The 23268-nt window shown below is 45.4% G+C and overlaps 3 protein-coding genes across 7 annotated transcripts in view; 1 reads left to right on the top strand and 2 right to left on the bottom strand.

Moving 5' to 3' along the window:
- The window catches only part of GJC1 (gap junction protein gamma 1), a 39423-nt gene extending 27978 nt beyond the window's left edge, over positions 1-11445 (bottom strand). The window contains exon 1 of one of the 3 annotated variants that reach the window (XM_043584741.1): positions 10925-11445. The gene's annotated coding sequence lies outside the window, so the exon portion shown is untranslated. Of the gene's footprint in view, positions 1-9889; positions 10075-10366; positions 10586-10924 lie in introns of those variants that run through there. The other 2 variants (XM_043584739.1, XM_043584738.1) reach the window with 2 other exon arrangements.
- Positions 11446-19209: 7764 nt separating this feature from the next.
- On the top strand, positions 19210-22435 carry HIGD1B (HIG1 hypoxia inducible domain family member 1B). 3 transcript variants are annotated; one of them, XM_043584755.1, is made up of 5 exons: positions 20101-20208; positions 20298-20448; positions 21033-21167; positions 21771-21883; positions 22323-22435. In XM_043584755.1, exons 1-4 carry the CDS (start codon positions 20206-20208, stop codon positions 21833-21835), a joined length of 354 nt encoding a protein of 117 aa, XP_043440690.1. In that variant the 5' UTR covers positions 20101-20205; the 3' UTR covers positions 21836-21883; positions 22323-22435. The 3 variants fall into 3 exon arrangements, with proteins under 3 accessions (XP_043440691.1, XP_043440690.1, XP_043440689.1); XM_043584756.1 differs by lacking the exons at positions 20101-20208; positions 22323-22435 and adding an exon at positions 19210-19460 and having other exon boundaries at positions 21771-21914; XM_043584754.1 differs by lacking the exon at positions 22323-22435 and having other exon boundaries at positions 21771-21914.
- The window catches only part of EFTUD2 (elongation factor Tu GTP binding domain containing 2), a 40999-nt gene continuing 40111 nt past the window's right edge, over positions 22381-23268 (bottom strand). The window contains exon 28 of the mRNA XM_043584744.1: positions 22381-22956. Coding sequence (XP_043440679.1) covers positions 22861-22956 — 96 coding nt within the window. The 3' untranslated portion in view covers positions 22381-22860. The remainder of the gene's footprint in view (positions 22957-23268) is intronic.

Below are 23268 nucleotides of genomic sequence, written 5' to 3' on the forward strand. Positions count from 1 at the left end.
TAAATAAATGTTGAAAAAAAAAAATTAAAAAAAAAAAAATAAATAAATAAACATTAAAAAACAATTTTTTTTTAAAAGAGGGAGAGAGAGAAAGATCCCAGGAACACACTTTTGACATTTAAGCTTAAAAATCATTATCTTGGGGCTCCTGGGTAGCTCAGTCCATTGAGCCTCCGACTTCGGCTAAGGTTGGGCTATGTGCTAACAGCTTGGAGCCTGGAGCCTGCTTCAATTCTCTCTCTCTCTCTCTCTCTCTCTCTCTCTCTCTCTCAAAATTAAAATAAACATTAAAAAAATTTTTTTTTAAGTTACAGTTACATAGGCTCACACACTATTAGTGTTAAAAGATCAGCTAGGCCAGTAGCCCCTCATTTTTAGGGTCTGAGAGACTTTATGTAGTAATTACAAGAGTTTCTAGAGCCCTATATAATAGTGGCGATACATATAGTATCTGATTTTGGAAAAAACACAAAAAGATAAAACTTTACTATAAACTGTTAAAGTTTTAAAATAAACTTGTAATTTATTTAAAATATTATTTATATATACATTTGAAAAGGTCATATATATTTGTAAGACACTATTTATATAGTTCACAGATAATACCTGCATGGATTGTAAGGTTATCTTTCAATAATTCTGCAGTGGCCCATTGTTTGATATCTGAGTATGAGGCTATATCCTTATTTTACCTAAGAGGATATTAAAGATCAGGATAATGTGCTTAAGATCACACAACTAATAAGCTGCAAAGCCTAGAATACAACTTGGGACCTAATGATCTTTTTGCTATACTATGTGGGTGTACTGTTTAATTTTATTTTCAGACCATGCATAAAGTCACTGAAAAAGCTGATTGTAATATACAAGCAATATAAATATAACTGAAGAAAATTCTCATTTAAAACAGCAACAAAGAGGGGCGCCTGGGTGGCTCAGTCGGTTAAAGCATCCGACTTCGGCTCAGGTCATGATCTCGCGGTCCGTGAGTTCGAGCCCCGTGTCAGGCTCTGTGCTGACAGCTCAGAGCCTGGAGCCTGTTTCAGATTCTTGTGCCTCCCTCTCTCTCTGACCCTCCCCCGTCATGCTGTCTCTCCCTGTCTCAAAAATAAATAAACATTTAAAAAAAAATTTTTTTAATAAATAAATAAATAAAACAGCAACAAAGAGGGGAGCCTGGGTGGCTCAGTTGGTTAAGTGTCTGGCTTCAGCCAGGTCATGACCTTGTGGTTCATGAGTTTGAGCCCCGAGTTGGGCTCTGTGCTGACAGCTCAGGCCTGGAGCCTGCTTTGGATTCTGTGTCTCCCTCTCTCTCTGCCGTTCTCCCACTCACACTCCGTCTCTGTCTCTCTCTCAAAAATAAACAAATATTAAAAATAAATAAATGAATAAAAATTAAGGAAAAAAAAAGGGGGTGCCTGGGTGGCTGAGTAGGTTAAGCATCTGACTCTTGACTTCGGATGAGGTCATGATCTTGCAGTTAGACTCACAGTTCCTGAGTTGCAGCCCCACACTGGGCTCTGTACTGAGTTCTGTGCTGACAGCACAGAGCCTGCTTGGGATTCTGTCTCCATCTCTCTCTGCCCCTCCCCTGCTTGCTATTTTCCCTCTCAAAATAAATAAAAATAAACTTAAAAAAGTATTAAATAATAAAATAGCAACAAATAGGTGAAATACTTAGGAAAAGACTAACAAGAAACAGAGATTTTAAATGAAGAACACTTAAATATTACTGCCAAGGAACACCAAAAACTTAAATTCTTAAGACAAAACATTCCATGTTCTTGGATACAAAAGCCATCTTAAGATATTAGTTCTCCCTAAATTGATCTAAAATGTAATGTAATCTAAAATACAATGCCAAAAGGATTTCTTAGGAACCAGACAAACTGATTCTAAATTAACATGAAATGGCACCTGGCTGGCTCAGTTGGAGGAGCATGAGATTCTTGATCTGGGGATTGTGAGTTCAAGCTCCACACTGGGTGTAGAGATTACTTTATTATTATTATTTTTTAATTTACTATTTTTTTGAGATAGAGTGCACATGAGCAGGGGAGAGGGGCACAGGGAAAGAGAGAATCCAAAGCAGGCCCCAGGCTCAGTGCAGAGGCAGATGCAGGGCTCTATCCCACAACCCTGGGATCATGACCTGAGCTGAAATCAAGAGTTGGACGCTCAACTGACTGAGCCACCCAGGCGCCCCTAGATTACTACTGTATAAAATAAACTTAAATGAATGAATGAATAAATAAATTTAATGTTAAAAAACAAATAGTAAGAATGGTAGAGAACTTTCTGAAAGAGTAAGGAGAGCATACAAGCTTCTCTAGATATGCATTGTAAAGTTCTAATAATTTAAAAGGTGAAATTGGCAAAAAGATCAACAGATCAATAGAATGAATGTAACAGAATAGAAAGTCCAGAAGATCAAACTACATCTGGACATTTAATGTATGATAAGGTGACATTTCAAACAAATGGAAAAATGATGGAATATTCAATAAATTATAACGAATTACTATGGGTAGCTATCTGAAAAAAATTAGAAGTTGGACCTTTATTTATTTTTTTAAACTTTTTTTGTGTATTTATTTATCTTTGAGAGAGAGAGCGCACGAGCAGGGCAGGGGCAGAGAGAGGGAGACACAGAATGTGAAGCAGGGTCCAGGTTCCAAGCCATCAGCACAGAGCCCAACACGGGGATTGACCCACAAACCGTGAGATCATGACCTGAGCTGAAGTCGGACGCTTAACCAACTGAGCCACCCAGGCACCCCTAGAAGTTGGATCTTTAAATTCCAGATGAATCAAGGATCTAAAATTAAAAACAAAACACTCAAAGTTAGCCAAAGCCATGGCCATTTTTTTCTTTTTTTAAAAAAAAAAATTTTTTTTTAACGTTTATTTATTTTTGAGACAGAGAGAGACAGAGCATGAACGGGGGAGGGTCAGAGAGAGAGGGAGACACAGAATCTGAAACAGGCTCCAGGCTCTAGCGGTCAGCACAGAGCCCGACGTGGGGCTCGAACTCACGGACCGTGAGATCATGACCTGAGCCGAAGTTGGACGCTTAACCGACTGAGCCACTCAGGTGCCCCTATTTTTTTCTTAACTGAGTAGAGAAGACTTCTAAAATGATATATAACCTAGAGGTCAAATGAAAGAAATGACAAATTCAATTATACAAAGTATAATTTTTGGAAAACAAAACAAAACAAAAATACTGTAAACAACTCAAAAAATATACTGAAAGGTAGGGCACCTGGGTGGCTCAGTCAGTTAAGCGTCAGACTCCTGACTTCAGCTTAGGTCTTGCTCTCACGGGTTCAAGAGTTCAAGCCCCACATCAGGCTCCATGCTGATAAGTGCACGCTGACAACTGCAGAGCCTGCCTGGGATTCTTTCTCTCAAAACAAATACACTTAAAAAAAAAAAGATATACTGAATAATTAAAATGATTTGCAATTCTGAGTAAAAGGTTAATTTCTCTAACACATAAAGAATTCTAACAGATCAATAATAAAAAGACCATTCAATAGAAAAATATGCAATGGGGCGCCTGGGTGGCTCAGTAGGTTGAGCATCCGACTTCGGCTCAGGTCATGATCTCACGGTTCATGGGTTCAAGCCCCGCATGGGGCTCCATGCTGACAGCTCGGAGCTTGGAGCCTGCTTCTGATTCTGTGTCTCCCTCTCTCTCTTCTCCTCCCCTCCTTGCACTCGGTCTCTCAAAAATAAAAATAAACATTAAAAAAAAAAAAAAAGAAAAATATGCAATGGATATGGAGGTCTCAGAAACATATTAATGGTTTTTAATAACATGAGAAAACATTTAATATCACTTGTAATTAAAGATTCACAAATTAAAACTACACCAATATTATCATTTTATATTTAACTGGAAAGAGATAAGAATTGCTAACAGGTTATTGGCAAGGAAGGATGTATAAAGTCATTCTTTGTGCTTTACTACAAGTGGTGGGGTGAACTGGTACATGAATCCCATACTTTTTGAGCCAGAATGCTAATTCTCAATGTTTATCTAACAAATAACACTCACAGACATACAAAATAATGTACAAGAATATTCACTGCAGCACTGCTGACAATGTGCTGGAAAGAATTTAAAAGTCTATCAGGAAGGGACTGGGTAAAGACATTACAGCACATCTGGTAGGCAAAAAGTATGAGACAGCTCTATTTCTAATGATATGAAATAAACTGAGATACATTAGTGAATGATGCAGGCTAAAGAACAGTGTGTATAGTATGCTACCATTTATGTATGTGTGTAGGGACATACTGAATGTATGGGTACCTCTAGAAGAATTCACAAAAAAAGGGTAAATAATAATTGCTTCAGCAGAAAAAAAAATGAGTGACTGAATACGAAGAGAAGACTTACTTTTCACCGCAAATCCTTTTATACCTTTCAGATTTTATACTACATAATGTATTACCTACTCCAAAAAAAGTCAACAAAGTGAAATTCTCAAGTATAAAACTGTTGACATTGGCCTTAATGTAGAACTGTCCTAGTGTCTTGGGACACTAATTATACTGACCCTTGGCCCAGGAAGAAATGAAAATCAGAACTAGGTATAGGATGTCAAAGAAAAAAACTAATCTTCAAGTTCTTTATTACATCTGACAGTCTGCCTAAACCGGCTAGGATTATTTTCTGGGGAGGCAAGAGCTCCCTTTTGTGTACATTATACCATTAGTGACCACTGTATTTTTGGTCTATTAAAACTGCTAAATTATGACAATAAATTATATTAATAAACAAATAAATAAAACTGCTGAAGATTGCTCAGGCCATGGCTATTAGTAAGTTTACAAAAGTAAGTTTTACCAAGGAACTAGCACTATATTGGCCTATTAGACTAATAATGCAAAAAACAACATACCATAATGAGGCTTCTAATTAGAAGAACAAGAGCTTTGTTAGAAGTTACTTTACTACAATCAGCAATTATAATTAAAAAAGAAATTAGAAAGCACTCAAATTATTGTTGAATACAGAAATGAACTATAAGCTATAAGCTAGGTGTTGTGATACTGGGCTACCCAAGATAGATTATTACTTCTTTTTTTTTTTAATTTTTTTTTTTTAAGGTTTTTATTTTATTTTTGAGACAGAGAGAGACAGAGCATGAACGGGGGAGGGGCAAAGAGAGAGGGAGGCACAGAATCGGAAGCAGGCTCCAGGCTCTGAGCCATCAGCCCAGAGCCGACGTGGGGCTCGAACTCACGGACCGCGAGATCATGACCTGAGCTGAAGTCGGACGCTTAACCGACTGAGCCACCCAGGCGCCCCTAGATTATTACTTCTGATTTTATGGAATATACATAAGAGTCTAATGGTGAAATAGGCATCACACAAATAATTAATTAAAACTGTGATAAATCCTATAAAAGAGACGTGCAGAATACATTGAGTTCCCTACACAAATCTAGGATTATCAGAAAAGATTTACCCCCAAATTGATATTTAAGCATATTCTGAAGAACTGAGGAGCTGCTTTCCAGGCAGAAGAATTAGCTACAGCATGTACAAAGTCCTTGGGTCAACTTTGAACCTTTAAGGAATAGGGGGGGAAAAAGTCAGCAAGCTAGACCATTCATAACAAAAAAGTACAAAGAAACGATGCTGGAGAAGTAGGCAAGGCCAGATCACATCTGGTTAAATGAAGATTAGAGGGAAAACAGAAGTTTTCGGGTAAGTGACTTGACTAAATTTGTTTTATAAAGATAATTCTAACTGCTGTGAGAAGAGTAGATGAGGATATACTGCTTAGGTTACATACTATATGTAGTAACAGTATAAAGAAATGCAAAGGAACAATAAATTCAACTGGTGATTATCTCTGGTAAGGAGGCCCACAATGGAGGCTGGAAGAAGGAAGATGCAAGCAGGTAAGGAAACACAGAAGACCCCAACTGTAGTGGTAATGTTTTATTTCCTAAGCTGCAAGGTGGTTAAGTATTTATTGTAGTATTACTTACTACTTTTTCTGTATTAATATCCCATATTACTGACCCCCTTTAAAAACAAGAGTGAATGAGGAAAGACCATTTATAATTGATTCTAACAGTCTTAGGACAAGGTGGCCTGCCTAGACTAGGATGGGGAGACTAAAAGTAAAGAGAAATCGCAAGAGTTGAGCCTCAGTAAGTTGTTGATAGAGCCAATTAATGAAATGGTACAATGAAGATCTAGCTTTGGAGCCAAGATCAACAGGTCAGTCTGGGCAACTCAATTCAAAGTACCTCTGAGAGTGGTTAAGTGGAGACGTTGAGTAGGCAGCTGGGATCAGAAAATAAGTTTGAACTACAGGCAAAAATTTGGGAGTAACTGAAGCCACAGAACAGATTAGATTAGAGGATCAAGACTTGAGAGAAACCATCAATTAAAGATCTGGTAGAAGAGGATGGGGCAAAAACCTGAATAGCCAGAGAGCAAGGAGGGAAAATCAGAACCCAAGAGAAAAGAGTACTTCAAAAAGGACATTTCTGAATCCAAATAAACACCTATTCTGAAATGGGCAATTAGGAATCTGAGGTCCAAGAATGAGTCAAAGGGAATTCCATAAAAATAGAAGTCCAGATCTACTTTATTCTGAACATTCCCAAAAAGAATGCTGTAACACTGTTAAGTAACAATGAATTCAGTCAAAACTGATAAACTATACAAAGATGTAGATGAAAATAATCTCTGTAAGTATGAGTCTTGAATGAGTTAGAGATTAGAGGGTAATGAGGATGTGTGAAGTTTATTCCATTTCTATAAAAGAAAAAAATAAAAAAACTTACTCCAAAATCCTATATGTTTCTTTTGTTCCAAAGATTTTAGATAATTTCCAAATTGCTAAACCTTTCAGCATGTTAAATTCAAAGTGCTCAAAATATAAACATTCTGAGAGCAAAACCCACATAGTATTCATCTTCAGCACCTAGTTCAGTGCCTAACATAAATACTTGAATGAAAGAAGAAAAAAAGAAGTTCACTAGAAGAATGAATGGCCACCAGAGTACTTTTGTCCAAATTGTGCTGGTGCTACATGCACTACAGCTTCAAAAAAACCAGCTTTAACTGAGGGTTCTACTCATTCCACAGAACACTTCTTTTCTTCAGAAATAAAATGCTATCTGCAAAGAGATCTCATCCCTAGGGGAAAAAAACTGCTTTGGGCAACACATTACACATATAGGTCTAAATATCAAACTTGAGGGCAGTCAACTCCTGCAATGTTGGCAAGACTCAAGAATGTACTACCACCATATGCCAGCCAGTATTGCCTGTCTAGTCATTCATTCTAATAATTTTTTTTAACATTTATTTATTACTGAGACATAGAGCGTGAGCAGGGGAGGAGCAGACACAGAACTGAAGCAGGCTCCAGGCTCTGAGCTGTCAGCACAGAGCTCAACGTGAGGCTCGAACTCACAAACTGTGAGATCATGACCTGAACCAAAGTCAGATGCTTAACTGACTGAGCCACCCAGGTGCCCCCTAGTCATTCATTCTAAAGACCTGTAGAAAACAGCAATGTTCAGACTTAATAGATCCTTACTTCCACAAAAACTAAACTCATCAGTTGCAGTAGTATGTATGAAAATTGTTGGCACTTAGCTGATAACAGTTCAGAACTGTTAAGTTTCAGGTTAATGGTATCAGCTAAGATCTGTTATCATATGTATTCTCAAAAAACGTAATCCCATTTTTCTTTGCCTAAATTTTTTTTTTAATTTTTAACATTTTTATTTACTGTTGAGAGACAAAAGTGAGAATGAGCATCAGCAGGGGAGGGGAAGAGAGGGAGAGACAAAACATCTGAAGCGGGCTCCAGGCTCTGAGCTGTCAGCACAGAGCCCGACATGGGGCTCGAACCCGCGAACTGTGAGATCATGACCTGAGACGAAGTAGGACACTCAACAGACTGAGCCACTGAGGCACCCCTCTTTGCCTAAATTTCTATCCAATATTTCTGATAGGAGCCGCACGTTTCTATGCTACAAGTAAAGCATCAATTAATAAAAATAAATAAATACATTTGCAAGTAAAAAAAAAAAAAAGCACCAATTCAGAAAAAAATAAGTATGCTTCCAGTTGCACTAACTATTCAGACTCATAATAATTTAAAAAAGGGAACACCTCTCATTTATTTTGAAATGTGAACAAACTTCAAATAAAAAAACCCCCAGCTTTTTGGAACTCATCTCTGCATTGAATTAGGCATGGAACAAACCATCCATTTATTAAGAGAATGATACTACGGATTTTAATTACGTATTTTGTATTGTAGAATCCCAATTACTGAATTGACAGGAGAGCCTGGAGCTAAAGTGGGAGGTGTGTGGCTAACCAGAGGCAGACCCTCCATCCCTTCCCTTTGGCTAATTTATACAAATAATTAAAAGAAGGACAAAAAAGTTAAGGGGTAACAGTATTTAAGTCAAATTGTTATGCTGAAGATATGTTAATTTCTTAAATCCTTCGGATTGAAGACTAAAAGTCAATTCTACCTTCGTTAACTGACTAGAAAGGTACTGGGTCCTCTGCTCCTATTTCAGAGAATTGTGGTCTAGCACAGATGGAAAACCAATTCTGAAGTCACACAACCTCTAAAGAAGCTAAAAGCATTGACTTTTAGAAAGGATGTCTGCAATGCTTTGGAAAAGTGCACAACAGTTTAAGACAAGTAGTATATAATATTAAACCATTACAAATCAGGACAACTGAAAAAGAGAGAACTTCCATATAGCTCCTATGTATTCTCTTCAAAATGTCTTTTGCTTACAACACTCTGCTCACAAAGACCTGGCCAACACAATGATGCACATTTGTTTACCACAGCTTATTACATTTTACCCAGAAGAGTCAGTTCATGTTTCTTGAATTCTCCCATTATATAGCACTCAAGAAATCCAAAGCAACTGTAATATACTATACTAAATTCCAAAAAATAAAACCAACAAAAACTCCAGGAAACGAACCACAATTCACAGTGTATTTAGTCAGGAGCTCTGGAATTAAGCTTATTTTTCTGAATGCTTTTTTAAAACTTTATTTATTTATTTATTTTTAATTTTCCGCATTCTTAATCTGAATACCTAAACTCTCTTTAGGGGGTAAAGAATTTGATCCCTAAATTACATTATTAAACCCCTTTTCTACACATATGTGATGTATTTGAGATATACTGTTCTCCGTTTATCAGAATTAAAATCCCTTTCATTTATACAACCTGATTTTTAAAGAGCTTTCACATATACTCACTTGAAAGTATACACAACAGGAACGTATATAATAATTTTGGACTACTCAGGCACAAGATAAGGCTAATTCAGAACTTATTCTAACTCGATTTACTCGATTCCACAAAGTGCAGTCTTCAGGCTAACAAAATAAAGCGTGAGCACAATGAAATCTGTACCACTGCAGGTTCTCAATCAACAAATACTCCTTCAAATGATAATCCAAACTCGCCCGTTTCGCAAAGAAAAACTAATCCCACTCTTTGAAACAATCGCAGGGGAAGAGGGAAAAAACGCAAATTCTAAACCACACATTCACGTAAATCCTTTCAACTCAGCTCCAAACGCAGCCACCAACCACACAATTGGCCACAATCACAGCTTTAGCGCCTTCTCTTAATTTTGAATCTGGAGATCGAGGGGAAAACAAAACAAGTCGTCCAAAGTTTCACGAAGTGGAAAAAAATCATTTTAAGTAAAGGAAACATGTTCATCAAGAGGCGACCGCGCCATTTCCCCCCGCCCCCCGTTTCCCTCCTTCCAGCCCTCGAACTAAATCCTGTCTGAAACACTGATGGGAGGCAGGAGTCCCGGCAGCGGTGTTAGAGGAAGGAGTCAAACGAACCGCACGCCGCCCGAAGAGATGTCAGGCACCGAGCGTCGGGAGACAAAGACCAGCCCGCGAAGCGCCCCGGCGGCGAGGGGCGGCCCCGGCGCGGCCCTGCGCCCCTAACCGCCCCGAGGAGTTGCGAGCACCGCCGAGCGCCGCCCAAGTGCGCGCCCGGGGTCCTCCGGGCTCCCCGCCCGCCCGACGCGGCCGCCGCCGCCCTGGCCCACCCCCGGGCCGTTTCCCTCCCAATTTGGGAACCGCGCGCCCAGGGACAAAGGGGGAGGGCGCGACGGGGGCAGCGGCGGGCCGCGGGGCAGACGCCCCTCCGGGATCGGCGGGAAGTCTCGGCAGCACCCCCCTCCCACCGCACTCTTCCCGGGACCCCCATCCCCCGCGTTCCCCCGCCCCTTCTCCGGCCTCCCCACAAGTTCTCCCGTCCCCCCGGCCCCGCCCCTTGCCCGCTTCTCAGCCGGCCCTGCGGCCGCCCCTCACCGGGCGGCGTGTTCCCCCGGAGCCGCCTCCTCCGCCGGGCCTCGGCCCGTCCCGCCGGCCGCCGCCTCATGTGCCCCGCGTCGCCATCGCCTTCGCCGCCACCCGCGCCTCTCCTCCAACTCTCGCCGCCGCCGCCCTCGCCTCAGTCTCCAGCCGAGGCCGAACCCGCTCCCGCCGCCGCCTCCCGCTCCCGCCGCCCGGACCCGCGGGGAGGCGCCTGCGCACTACGCGCCGCGGTGGGGGCGGGGGCGTCCCGCCGCGGCCTGGGAGCAGGGGGCGCGCGGCACGTGGCGCTCGGGTGGGAGGGGGCGCCCCGGAGCGCGCGGGCGGCGGCGCGAGCGTCCCAACTTTCTGCGGTCGGGCCCTCGCGCGCTCCCGGGCGGTCCCGGAGGTGCAGAGCGTGTGGGTGCCACCCGCGTGGAGTCCGGACCCGGGTGGGCGCAGACCTCGCCTCCCGCACAATTCATTCCTCCCGCTTGGTTCTCGGGACGGCAGTCCCCCGGCGCGCAGTGCCTCACTTGGGCGGGCTACTAACGGCGCCGTGAGGACACGCCTCACCTGGGTATTTTAGGTTGGTCCTGCGAGCTGGGGAGTTGTCTTCCGTGCGCTCCGCCGAGGCCTGGGTCCAGTGTGACACATCAGGATGCTGATGCCCCGTTCTAGGTTCTGCTCCTCCGGGCCCTCGTCGGGTTTACCATCCTAGCTCTGCGTCGTGGCTTTTAGTGGCGCTCTGGATACTTTTGAGGTCCTGGACTTCTCAGATTAGCAAGACCCTAATAGGCCATTTCCTCTTAACCCCTTGCATCCCAGCAGGATCCCATTCAAAGGACCTTCGGGAGATTTGCATGGGAATCTCCAGTCTTAAACTTGCTCCAAGGAATCTGAAAATTCAAATGCTTTAAGGACAGCGAGTCCATGCGTGACGACCGAAGGCGTACTAAGGAGAGTACTTTGTATAGTGTTCGACGACTCCTGTACTCCTGAATTACCTCCTTTGACCGTCACTGTACAAATTTTACCCTTTTGACCAGAGAGGAGATTAAGCTCTAACAAATGAGGTGACTTGTTACAGGTCAAACGCTCCCACCTCTCAAGCCAGGCCGGAACTAACGGCTGGTCCGGAGGGCTGGGCATCTGGCCCACTGACCAAAGTTGTTTGGCCAGCACGTTTGCTGAAAGTATGATTTAACTACCAAAAATTTTAAATCCAGATTTTTGGCTTCTCTCTAGTGAAAGAAAAAATTGCTCCTTTTGAGCCTCTAGGTTCATTGGGCAGCTACTTCTGAGTAATATTTGCTTATTTCAACTTAACTGCTTGAGTCCATTTCATTACCTGCTTGGCCTCTGTATTTAAGTTCTCCTCCCCACCCTGCCCTGCCCTCTGCCTCCACTTTCCATGCCTCAGTCGTCCCCAGGCCCCTTCATTACCACATTACCGCTCTACAAATGTTTTTAAAATGACAAGTGTAAAGACCCTGTAAATATAGGAAAATACGATAAAAGGACATGTCAAACTAAACGCAACAGACATCACTGTATAAGCTGATCGAAATATTAAAACTAACATCCTGCTAGTGCCACTATACATTGGAACAAATTGCTTTGGAAAATGGCAATTATCTGCTAAAGCTGAACATATGAATACACTATGATTTTGCAGTTCCATGGGAATTCCACAGAAATATGTACAAATGTTTGCCCAGATACGTGTATTAAAGTATTCATAGCAGCACTATTTGTGCTGGAAACCACCCCAAGTGTCCAACAACTGTACAAAGGATAGATAAAACGTTATATTCACACAATGATCCCTTATGCGACAATAAGAATGAACAATCTACAATCACACACGAGATAGAGGGATCTCACAAAACTTTCCATTTATATAAAGTTCAGAAACAGCCCAAAGTATTCTGTGCTGTCAGGAGTAAGGATAGTGGTTACCTTGGGGGGAAGGATAGGCACCCGGGAGCATGAGGGAGCTTCTGGGGGACTGGTCCTGTTCTAGATCAGGTTGCTAAATGCACAAATGTGTTCAGTGTTCCCATCTGAGCCGTACACATTTGATAGTGCACTTCTTCGTGGCATAGTAAGACTTCAATAATAACCTTTAAAGTGCTGTATTAAAATATGGGGCACCTAGGTGGCTCAGTCAGTTAAGCGTCCAACTCTTGATTTTGGCTGAGGTCAGGATCTCACATTTTGTGAAATTGAGCCTTGAGTCTGGCTCTGCACTGACAGCTCGGAGCCTGCTTGGGATTCTCTCTCTCCCTCTCTCTCTGCCTCTCTCTCTCTCTCTCTCTCTCTCAAATAAATAAATAAACATAAAAAACATTTATACATTTATAAAGTGTGTTAAGACATTTGATTATAGGGGCACTGTGTGGCTTATCCAGTTAACGTCCGAGTCTTGATTTTGGTGTCGGGCTCTGTGTGGCAATGCAGAGCCTACGTGAGATTCTCTGCTTCCCCCCTGCTTGCTCACTCGCTCTCTCTCTCTCTCTCTCTCTCTCAAAATAAATGAATGAACATAAAAACACTTATATATGTATATATTGTATATAAAATAATATATGAATAAGCATGTATTATATACTGTGTATAAATAATATATATTAAATGTTCATTAGGTATTATTATCCTATAAATTCATGGATGAAACTGCTGAGGAAGGCTTCCTACCTTTTAGCATTGCCCATTCTTCATGGAGATTTGGAACAATACCCTTTCTTCCTTTCTTTCTTTTTGAGAGAGAGACAGCATGTGAGCAGGGGAGGAGCAGAGAGGGAGAGAGGGAGATACAGAACCTGAAGCAGGGTCCAGGCTCTGAGCTGTCAGCACAGAGCCCGACCCGGGGCTCGAACTCATGAACTGTGAGATCATGACCTGAGCTGAAGTCGGATGCTCAACCGACTGAGCCACCCACGCGCCCCAGAACAATACCCTTTCTATATTTGTTACCTTACTACCAAACCTGTAGCCCTGTCTCTTCTGGTAGAGAAACCTTTTAAAGGTGGAAATAATGAGACCCAAGGAAGCTAAGCTGTTTTACCTCTGGATAGTTATAAAACAAAACAAAACAAAACAGAAATAAAATGCTTCTCTCTTCTATCACTTTGCCAGCTAGTAACATCTCTTAATTCAGTTATAGGTGGGAAACTGAGGCCAGAAACCCGAGCCAAAGTGATGTGGTTTGAAGTGTTGAGGTTTGAAGCCGATAGCCAAGAAAGAATTCTTGAGAGGTCTTCAGTGCAAAATGGTGATTTTATTAAAGCACGGGACAGGACTGTGGGCAGAAAGAGCTGCACTGGGGTTGTGACAGGTAACTGATTATATACCTTCAGGTTGGGAGGCAGTTAGGGATAGAGTAACTCTCTAAGGTATTTTGGAAACAAGTTTTCCAGGACCTTGAGGGGCTAACTGCTGTTAGGAAATGGTCATTTATTACTGTTTCTTAAAACCTCAGTCATGAAACCCTTCAGATGTATATCAGGGGGCCATAAGGTTGGAGTATGATTGCTAACATATATCTTGGTGGCAGGAGGCGGGGGAGTAGAGATAAAGGAAGTTTCCAAAGGAACTTTTAATTTCTTTTTTAATGCTTAATTATTTTTGAGACACACACACACACACACACACACACACACACACACACACAGAGTGCAAGTGGGGGAGAGGCAGAAAGAGAGGGAGACACAGAATCCAAAGCAGGCTTGAGGCTCTGAGCTGTCAGCACAGAGCCTGATGCGGGGCTCAAACTCATGAAACATGAGATCATGACCTGAGCCAAAGTGAGACACTAACCGACTAAGCCACCCAGTCGCCCCCCAAAGGAATTTTTATATGTTAAAGTAGACCTACAGGATCCTGGGGTGGGGGGGATGTTAAGCTAAGATTCCCTTTTGCCCTTGGCAAAGTGTCATCATCGAGGCAGCTGAGCCCCTAGAGGAAGGTCACTGACTGTTCAAGCCCTTGACAATGGGCTGTAGGCAGTAAGGAAATTTAATTTTTCATTTGTCTTTGTTTCCCACATCAAGGGGATCTCTGATCCAGGGAGTCACCAGGGTCTGGAGCAAACCAGGGCAGCTATTAGAATGTGAGTTTTCTGAGGGCAGGACCACTGCCTGCCTCTCAGTTTCTGGACCAGAGCTCAGCACATAGTAGGTGCTTAGCAAGTATATGCAGAGTGAAGAGTGAGTGATTGAAAGCTTGCCATGGCTAGCACAAAAAGGCAGGCTACTGGAGGGAAGGAAAAAAAGCCTCAAGCTTCAAACAGGGAAATGGGTCTGGTTTCCAAGCCTCTGGCAGAGAGGAATGGAGCCGGGTGCTGTGAGAACCGCATCACTTTTTATTCACATGGGGCCCAGGCAGGAAAGGATCAAAATCCAGTCTGAAAACTTGAGAGTCACCCTGGGGCTCTGTGGTTTGGGAACCGTAGGGTCAACTTGAAGACTGCAGTGTGTCACTATTTCCATTACACATTTTCCAGGGTCCCCACTTGGCCAGTAAACTCAGAGTAGATTCTCGTGTCCTGGGGGATGGGAGCAAAGGCTCAGAGAGGTAGGGTTTTGTCAAGCTAAGGTTGTTTTTCCCTCAAGCGAAGCATTAACGTTAAGATAGTAGGGAGTTCCTGGAGAAATGTTTTACCCTGCCAGCCTCAAGTTATTTGTCAACGGGCTACAGGTTATAAGGAAATTTAATTTTATCTGCCATTTCCTTCTGCCTTTGTTTCCCACATCAGATGAGACCCCCACCGCCGGTTCCCTGAGCCCAGTTAGCAGTTCCTGTGTATTAATGCAGAATTTTAAATTAAGGTCAATTTACTTGCAAATGAAGAATAAGTGAAGTGTGCAGGAGCTGGGGGAGGGAGGAGAGACGGGGGAGGTGGGAGAGGTCCCGTTCTGGTACCATCCACCAGGCAAGGACTTTTGGATGCCCAACACTCTCTGTGTTGGTGAGAAGGAGTGGGGTAGCTGCACACTCATTGAATTTCTGCAAGTTCGCTCTGCCCAGCTGTTTGCACTTGTTTACTCTTATTTCTAAGATGGTGTGAGAATGTGATGGTGAAATGTACATGGGGGCACCTGGGTGGCACAGTTGGTTGAGTGTCCGTCCGACTTCGGCTCAGATCATAATCTCTCCGTTCGTGAGTTCAAGGCCTGCATTGGGCTTGCTGCTGTTCGTGCAGAGGACACTTTGGATCTTCTGTCGCCTTCTCTCTCAAAAATAAACATTGAAAAAAAGAGAAAGAGGGGGGCGCCCCGGTGGCTCAGTCGATTAAACGTCCGACTTGAGCTCAGGTCATGATCCCGCGGGGTCTGTGAGTTTGAACCCCACATAGGGCTCTGTGTTGACAGCTCAGAGCCAGGAGCCTGCTTCCGATTCTGTGTCCCTCACACTCTGCCCCTCTCCTGCTCGTGCTTTCTGTCTCTCAAAAATGAATAAATGTTAAAAAAAAAAAAAAGAGAGAGAGAGAGAACTGTACACGAAGTCACATTATTCCTTGATATGTTAGTTTTCCACTGGAAAGCGGTCTGTAGTGGTTAACATTGGTTGGATGGTTCAGTCATTTACTTGCTCTCTGAGCTGTGATTTCTTCATCTGTTAAATGGGGATGAGATCCATCTGTTGGGATTGTTGTGAGGATTAAGTAAAATATGTAAAGTGCGTAATCCTTGTAGGCTCCAAAAGGCATTAGCTCCTTCCCACAGTGTTCTTTAGAGGAAGCCAGGTAATTTGGGTATTCAAAAGCACGCAACATAAGGATCTTAGCAAAATGTTTCCCATCTCTGGAGCATCCATTTGTCATCTGAGACAGGTGTGTATAAATACACAGCTCCACATTGGTCCTTCACAAGATGTGATTCTATGTCAGCCTCACTACAGTCAGATGCAGCCTTCCAGTCGCTATATCCACCCTCTTAGGGGCTTTTTAAGATTTTACCTTTAAAAAAAAAAAACCAAAACATTTTATTTATTTGTTTATTTATTTTGAGAGAGAAGAGAGCATGCGTGCAAAGGGCAGAGAGAGCATTCGGAGCAGGCTCCAGGCTCAGCGTGTGGAGCTTGACCCGGGTTCCATCTCAGTACCGTGAGAACACGACCTTGAGCAGTAAACAAGAGGTGGAGGCTTAACTGACTGAGCCACCCAGGCGCCCCTATTTTACCTTTGTAAGCAGGCCCCATACCCAAAATGCGGATTGAACTCAAGACCCTGACTGAGCCAGCTAGGAGCTCCCCGGAGCTTTTTAAATACGTGCATAGTCTCCCCAGAAAGATAAGTGGTACCAAAGGCACTTTCCTGGCCCCAGGCCCGTGACTCTTGGGGTGTCCTTGGAACCCAGTGCCTGCTTTAAGGGGGAGGATGTCTTACCCTCTCTACCCCGGGCACTTTCTAGAGGGTGCCTCAGTCTAGCCATGTTGTCTGGAAACTTCCACTGCCCCAGCCTGTTTCTGTTCCCCCACTCTTTGCACCTCAAGTCCCTGAGACACTACTATATATGGCCTAGTGTTTTCTCTCCTGTGATTCCTCCAGCCCTTCAGCCTGGGTCCTCCCCATTCCAGGCCCAACTCAGATCTTCTGTTCCTTATCCAGTTCATTCTTCAGCATCGCCTCCCTCACAGCACTCCTTAGCTCAAGGCAAAAGAGCTGCTGGCCCTCTCTCCCCTGTCCTGGCCCTCAGCTCCCTGGAGCTATATATAGCACAGCGGTGCCTTAGATTGTATAGAGCTTCAAGTCCTGGCCACCCCTCCTCCCAACAGAATGGGGAGAATGGGCCCAAAGCTTCCTGTTAGGGTGGGGAAGCCAGAGAAAGGAGGTTGGAGAGGGACAGGGGTGTGCTGAATTTGGACCACCCAGAACGTGGTAACCTTTCTATCTGTTGTCAGAGACTTTCCACTTCTCCCCCAGCCTCTACCTGTTTCCTGACACTTGCTCATTTGGGAGGAAGAGGAGCAGGCAGCATGGAGGGAAATTCTAACCATTTGGGGAGATGCCACCTCCGTTTTACAGATGACGGCACAGACTCAAAAGAGGCTGAGTGATAGAAGACCAAATATTCAGAGAGTGGCCAAGCAGCTAACTGACCCCACGTCTGACTCTGACTCTGGCCTACACTCCGGATTCGTTAAGTCTGTCCACATCACTCAATTGAGACCCCTCGAAATTAGAATGTCTCGGGGTGTGATGTGACCTGGAAGAAAAAAAAAGGCTTACGACATAAATGACTATGGAGAAATGCTTAAATAGCAATAATTATTGAAGACTTGGCCTATTAACAAAAATGTTATAATTTATCTTATCTGTTTACTGAAGCAGGACTCTACAGAAATCTGTTCCTTGAAGTTTTGGTTACTGTGTGCTCTCAGGAGTAAAAAGCAATTTTGTTTCTTCTATTTCCAGACTTTCCCTCTGCTTAATAGTCCTCCCATTCGTCCCGAACAGTGAGATTTGATTTTAGGAACAGTTAGAAGTCTGGTTCTTTTTTCTGTCACTTATTGTGACCTGGAGTGGGACATTTAACCCAAGCCTCAGTTTTTCATCTGTGAAAGGGGAATAACAGTACCTACCTTACAGAGTTGTGAGGATGAAATAAAATCACCTCCTTAAAGCAATTAGCACACTTCTTGCCCCATAGGTGCTCAGAGAACCATGGCAACTATGTCTATTATTATTTTCTCAATTCTGGGCTGAGATGCTGTAGGAGCATCAACAGAATCCCAACAAGAAGGGAGAACTTCTCAATGAAATTGAACTTTGCCCTCTACAGCTTGGCCCCTGTTCTACAAAGGGCTTGGAGTTGATCCTGATTCTTGCTCTGTGTCATCCAGGCATTTCCATCCCCCTACCTCTGGCCTAGACCATCCATCTCTTGAGAATTCAGGTCACTCTTGGGACCAGGAGAGGCAGCCTGGGAGAGTGTGTGTGAATGACTGGGAGGAGAGTTCCCATGGACGCTGGGGATATGTGAAGGCTCTGGGGAGCTGCTGTGACCCTGGGTCTCTTCCTAGAGCAGTGAGTGCTGGAGAGAGAAAAGAAAGACATCAGCTGCTGGACGGATTTTCTGTGCTATAAAGCCCCTTTAGGACAGGCACATGGGGCTGAGTATCTAGGGTAAGAACAAAGCGCTGGGATAGAGTGGGATTCTCCGTAGCGTACGTCAATCTTTTCACTCCTGCTTAGCAAGAAGGTACTTTCCTCTTCTCCGAATCCAGGATGCTGAGATTGATTGGCACTCCTAAGCTTCAGCCTCAATGGAGAGGGTTTCTGCTTAGCCAGCCCCTGGGAAGTAGGCTAGAAGTACAAACTCTGGAACCAGTCAGACCTACATTCAGATGCTGACACTGCCATTTACTAGCTGTGCACCTTGGAGATCATTTAGCCTCTCCGAAGCTCAGTTCCTTCCCTACTGTATAGAACATTTGAAAGGTCTGGAAAGTAAATACCTCAAACAGAATAGGTGGTAAGCCTGGCCACTTGTCACCTCTGTCCCTAGTGAACATCATCCCCCCTCTCCCCATGCCCCCGTCCCCCACCTGTAGTACAAGGATCCCTGGAGATGCGAGGTAGTCCTAGCGGTTACAAATTGGATGAATCTCCCCGATCCAGAAAGCATCCTTGAAAAGGATCAAGACCAAGACCAGAGGGCCTGCCTCCCACAATTGGGCCATTTTATTTACAGCCCACTTTGTTCATGAATGTTTGAAGCAGTATAGCTTGGGGGAGAAGCCATGATCTCTGCCCTTCCTTGCCTCGGTATTCCGATCTCAGTTCTCTGTATCAAGTTCCTGTTTGATCCAACCCCTTACATCCATGGGAATTACTGGACTGAATCTAGTTAAGGCCTCCTGCCATGTGATCTTTCATTACTTTCTAGTGTATGGAGCTCTGGCCTGGAACTCAGCAAATGGGGGGTTAAGACTGATGCCCTGGCCTATCTCCTCCCCTCTCCATTCCAGACTTCAAAGTCCACAGAAAGCTTGCTTCCCTGACCCCACAGTGGCAGCTCCATCATCAGCTCCTGATCGGTTCAAAACAGCAGATGCTGAGCCCTGGCCGGGCTGCTTGCACTCTACTTTCTAGCCATCTCCTAGGGTAAGCACCACCAGCATGTTAAGAAAGTGTGGGGCCGACAGTCCTTGCTCCTCCAGGAGAGAGGCACCTGGAGGTCGCCTCACGCAGGGCGTCTGTCTCACGGGTTAGACCTAGAAGGCACCCCACAGGCAGAAGCCCTCGTCTAAGGACCAGGACTCTGGGACTCTGTCTAGTTTGTGATCAGAGCAGATGTTTACTGGGGGGTTAGCAAGTAGAGCAATAGGGGTCACCGGCCCAGGGAGGGAGGCAGGGGGTTGGCAATCGCAAAGAACCTGGCAAGAAATGGTAACGGGAGCAGTTCAGGGACCAGAATTAGTTCTGTTAGTATTAATGTCTAAAATCTATGCTAAATTATTCACAAATCAATGTCCAATTATTTTAATTTTTGGCTCTGGTGACTCGGTAACCAGTGCTGGGACACTGTCTGGGATGGCCTGCTTTCCTGGGGCCAGACCTGCTCTGTGGGATCTGCAGCTCCCAGAGGAGCAACCCTCACAGACTCCAGGCCAGTGGGGGTCCCAAGGCTCAAGGCCTATTCCTCTCGCCCTCATCTGTGGATTTTTCCAGCTGCTTTTCTTGACCCAAGGATCACATAGGGATACAGATGGAAGGAGGGGGAAGCAGAGAAAACAGTCAGAATGAGCTGGGGAAGAGGCAGACGTGAGGAAGAAGGGATGGTGGTAGTGGTCCAGCCATATGAGACAGGACCCTTGGGACATCTTCTCAAGTAGGGGCTGTGTCGGGCATGGTAAGAGAGGTTCTTAGCAGGCAACTCCCCCCCTTTTCCCCCAAGTTGAGGAGAATTGGGAGTTCCTATTATGGGGTGCTTCCTTGTAGGACTGGGCTGAAACCTCAGAGCCCCAGCTGCTAACATCTGGAGCCAGGATCATGTCTGCTAACAAAGGCTGGTGGGTACCACCTGAAAGCGAAGACAGTGTGTCTGAGAAGTTCCTGAGGAAGACCAGGGAGTCTCCGCTGGTGCCTGTAGGTGAGTGGTAAAGTAGGGAATGAGGGGCCTTCTCTCACGGAAAAGGTCTCCTAGCCCTTTCAAAGGAAGCAGAGGACTCAACTGTCCTGCCCACGGAACAGCCAACAGCTAGAAGAGTGAACCAGCAGCAAAGGTGGCAAGGGAAGGGACACGCCTGACAAGGAGTCTGGATGGGTGGAGGTGGTGGCCAACTGACGGCCTGGGATGCAGGGAAATGGGGGGCATCAACACCAGCATCAGGATGGGAAAGAGCGGTCTGGCGTCTCCCAGGGCTTCCTCTCTCCAGGCCCTGGAGAAAAGAAAGTAGCTGTGGGAGCCAACATGGCTGGAGGAGGGTCCGGTGCAGAGCAAATAGGGGGTGGGGGAGGCCCGCGATGGGCTATTTGTATGTAGAGGGCTCACTGGAGATAGACAGCCACTTTGAAAATGCCATTGGGAGTAAACAACTCATGGTCTCCCACCATGAAGCGGCACGGAAGTAGGGGTTCATCCAGATGCCCAGCCTGCCCGGCCTGCAAAGGGTCTCATCAGGGGAGCCGTATGATTGGTGACTGAGGCCCAAAGGTCATGTTCTCTGCCTACAGGCTTGGGAGGCTGTCTGGCAGTGGCAGCATACCGGATTTATCGGCTGAAGGCTCGTGGTTCCACCAAGATGTCCATACACCTGATTCACACCCGAGTGGCAGCGCAGGCCTGTGCCGTGGGTGCGGTCATGCTAGGTGAGGGGCTGGTGGGGGTCACAGAACGAAAACGCAGCTTGTTAGACAAAATCTGGCTGTGAGTCCTGATGGTTAAAGGACCATGATTTCAGTCCCACCAGGCTCCACAGCAAGTGGAGGTTTGGGTGAAACTCTCAAACCAAGCCATTTTCAGGGGTCCCTGCTTGGCCTCCTGTCCCAGGCCCGTGGGGATGGTGCACAGTTGGTTTTATGGCAGTCTGTCCTGAGAGGTGAGAAAAGTCACACAGCAGAACACATGCTGAATTTCCCTTCCTCTGTGGGTCAAGGGGCAGACAGCTACTTACTAGCTGTGTGACCGTAGACAAGTCCCTTTCTCTGAGCCTCAGTTTCCCCATGTGCAACACGATGGTAAGCACCCTGGCTTGCCGACCTCGCAGGTTGCTGTGGGGTTTCTCAGAGAGGTAATCTACACGGAAGGGCTCTGCAGGTACTTGTAGCAGCTACTGAGAGCTAGAGCAGAACGGGAAGCTGAGCAGGGAAGCTGGACCCTCAGGGGAATGGCTGCAGTCAGGCTCCTGGGAGAGCCAGAGGATGGCTGCAGGGTTGGGTGTTATGGGCTGTTTTCCCTTCTCCTTCCTGCAGGCGCTGTGTACACGATGTACAGAGACTACATCAAAAGAACAGCACCGGATGCCGGGGAGAAGTAGGATTCCTGTAGGGTTCGGGGCAGCCAGAGCCTCGTCCATCAATCCCTGGTACGTTCCTAATAAAGCATTTTGAGGAAAATCAAGTCTCTCCTTCACACGGGGCAGAGCAGAGTTAGGGACCAGTAGTGGCTGGTGTGTGTGTGTGTGTGTGTGTGTGTGTGTGTGTGTGTGTGTGAGAGAGAGAGAGAGAGAGTGTGTGTGTGTGTGTGTGTGTGTTTGTGTGTGTGTGTGTTTGTGTGTGTGTGTGTGTGTGTAGGTTTAGAGAAAGGTTTGGAAATCAGAGTTCTGGCCCCCAGCTCCAGGGGCAACAGCCTCCAATCCCAGAAGCCCAATACCTCCTAAGCCACCCCAGGTCCCAACCAGAAGCAGCATGGTAGAGAGGACCGGGTGGCAGGTGCAGGGGATGGAGGGGGGGGTGGTGGCAAGAAAGTGGCCCCGATGCTCACGGGAGCACTGGATTAAGAGGCAGGCGTCCCTCCCACCACAGGCCGCTGCCCTGGGGACCCAGGCAGGAAGACTGCAGCTGGGAGAAGAGACCGTGAAGCTTCACAGGAGATGACATATATTCATTCAGAACCCAAGTGCCAAGACCAGACTGTTGGAGGAAAGGGGGAGGGGCAGATGGGTAGGGATGAAAGGAACAGAGCAAGGCAGAGGTCAGAATGTTCTGTTCATTTAAAATCCATGTCTAAGGTCAAACTTGTAAAAAAAAAAAAAAAATTCCATGTAAATCCTGAAGACAGGGCCCCTTGGGGTTAAACACTTTGTCCCCTTCTCCTTCTCCGAGCCCGAGCTCTTCTCTGTTCCCTGGGAATGGAGCCAGGCAGAGGCTGCAGAGGAACCAGGAGGCCAAATACTCTTCCCTCGTTGGGACTCTGGGTTGGAGGCTTTGGGGTTGTTAAAAATGGCCACAGCAGCTCCCAGATGCTCTCTGACAACATGGAGTCCAGGTCGCACCAGGTCCCAGCCTCAAGTCCAGGATACAGCCCACTGCAGGGAGCAGGGGCTGCCAGGAGTCCCGACACTCACATGGGGTAATTGAGCACAACATCCTGCTTGGCGAGCTCCAGCAACATGGGATCATCAAAGAACTTGCTGATGCTCACATCCTCACTCAGTCCCTGCAGAGAGTGGGGACAGATGTAAGAAAGAGCCCTATGTGGTGGTCGATTGAGCTGGAGGCCACCTGAGGCCTGTGCTGGGGTGGGGGGCTGGTGGGGTGAAGCTGTGGACCAGCTATTTCAGGAGTCACCACTGGACAAGATAAGGCGCTCCCTTCCTGGCCAGACTGTGTCCAGGGTCTGGTGGCCCGAGGCCTGGACAGATTGCACCTTTTTGCGTTGTACGGTAAACCGCTCTCAGTCTTTGGGAGAAGGGTCCCAAAGGAAGAAATGAAGAGAGATCCAACTCCTGCCAAGAGCCCTGGGGATTAA

This window comes from Prionailurus bengalensis, chromosome E1 (genome assembly GCF_016509475.1).
Source record: "Prionailurus bengalensis isolate Pbe53 chromosome E1, Fcat_Pben_1.1_paternal_pri, whole genome shotgun sequence".
Lineage (NCBI taxonomy): Eukaryota > Metazoa > Chordata > Mammalia > Carnivora > Felidae > Prionailurus > Prionailurus bengalensis.

Bases quoted from the DNA above. Each gene is read 5' to 3' on its own strand.
- HIGD1B (XM_043584755.1), top strand. The intron at 20,449-21,032 runs GTGAGTGGTAAA...CTCTGCCTACAG, and splicing joins GTCTCCGCTGGTGCCTGTAG to GCTTGGGAGGCTGTCTGGCA. The intron at 21,168-21,770 runs GTGAGGGGCTGG...TCCTTCCTGCAG, and splicing joins CGTGGGTGCGGTCATGCTAG to GCGCTGTGTACACGATGTAC.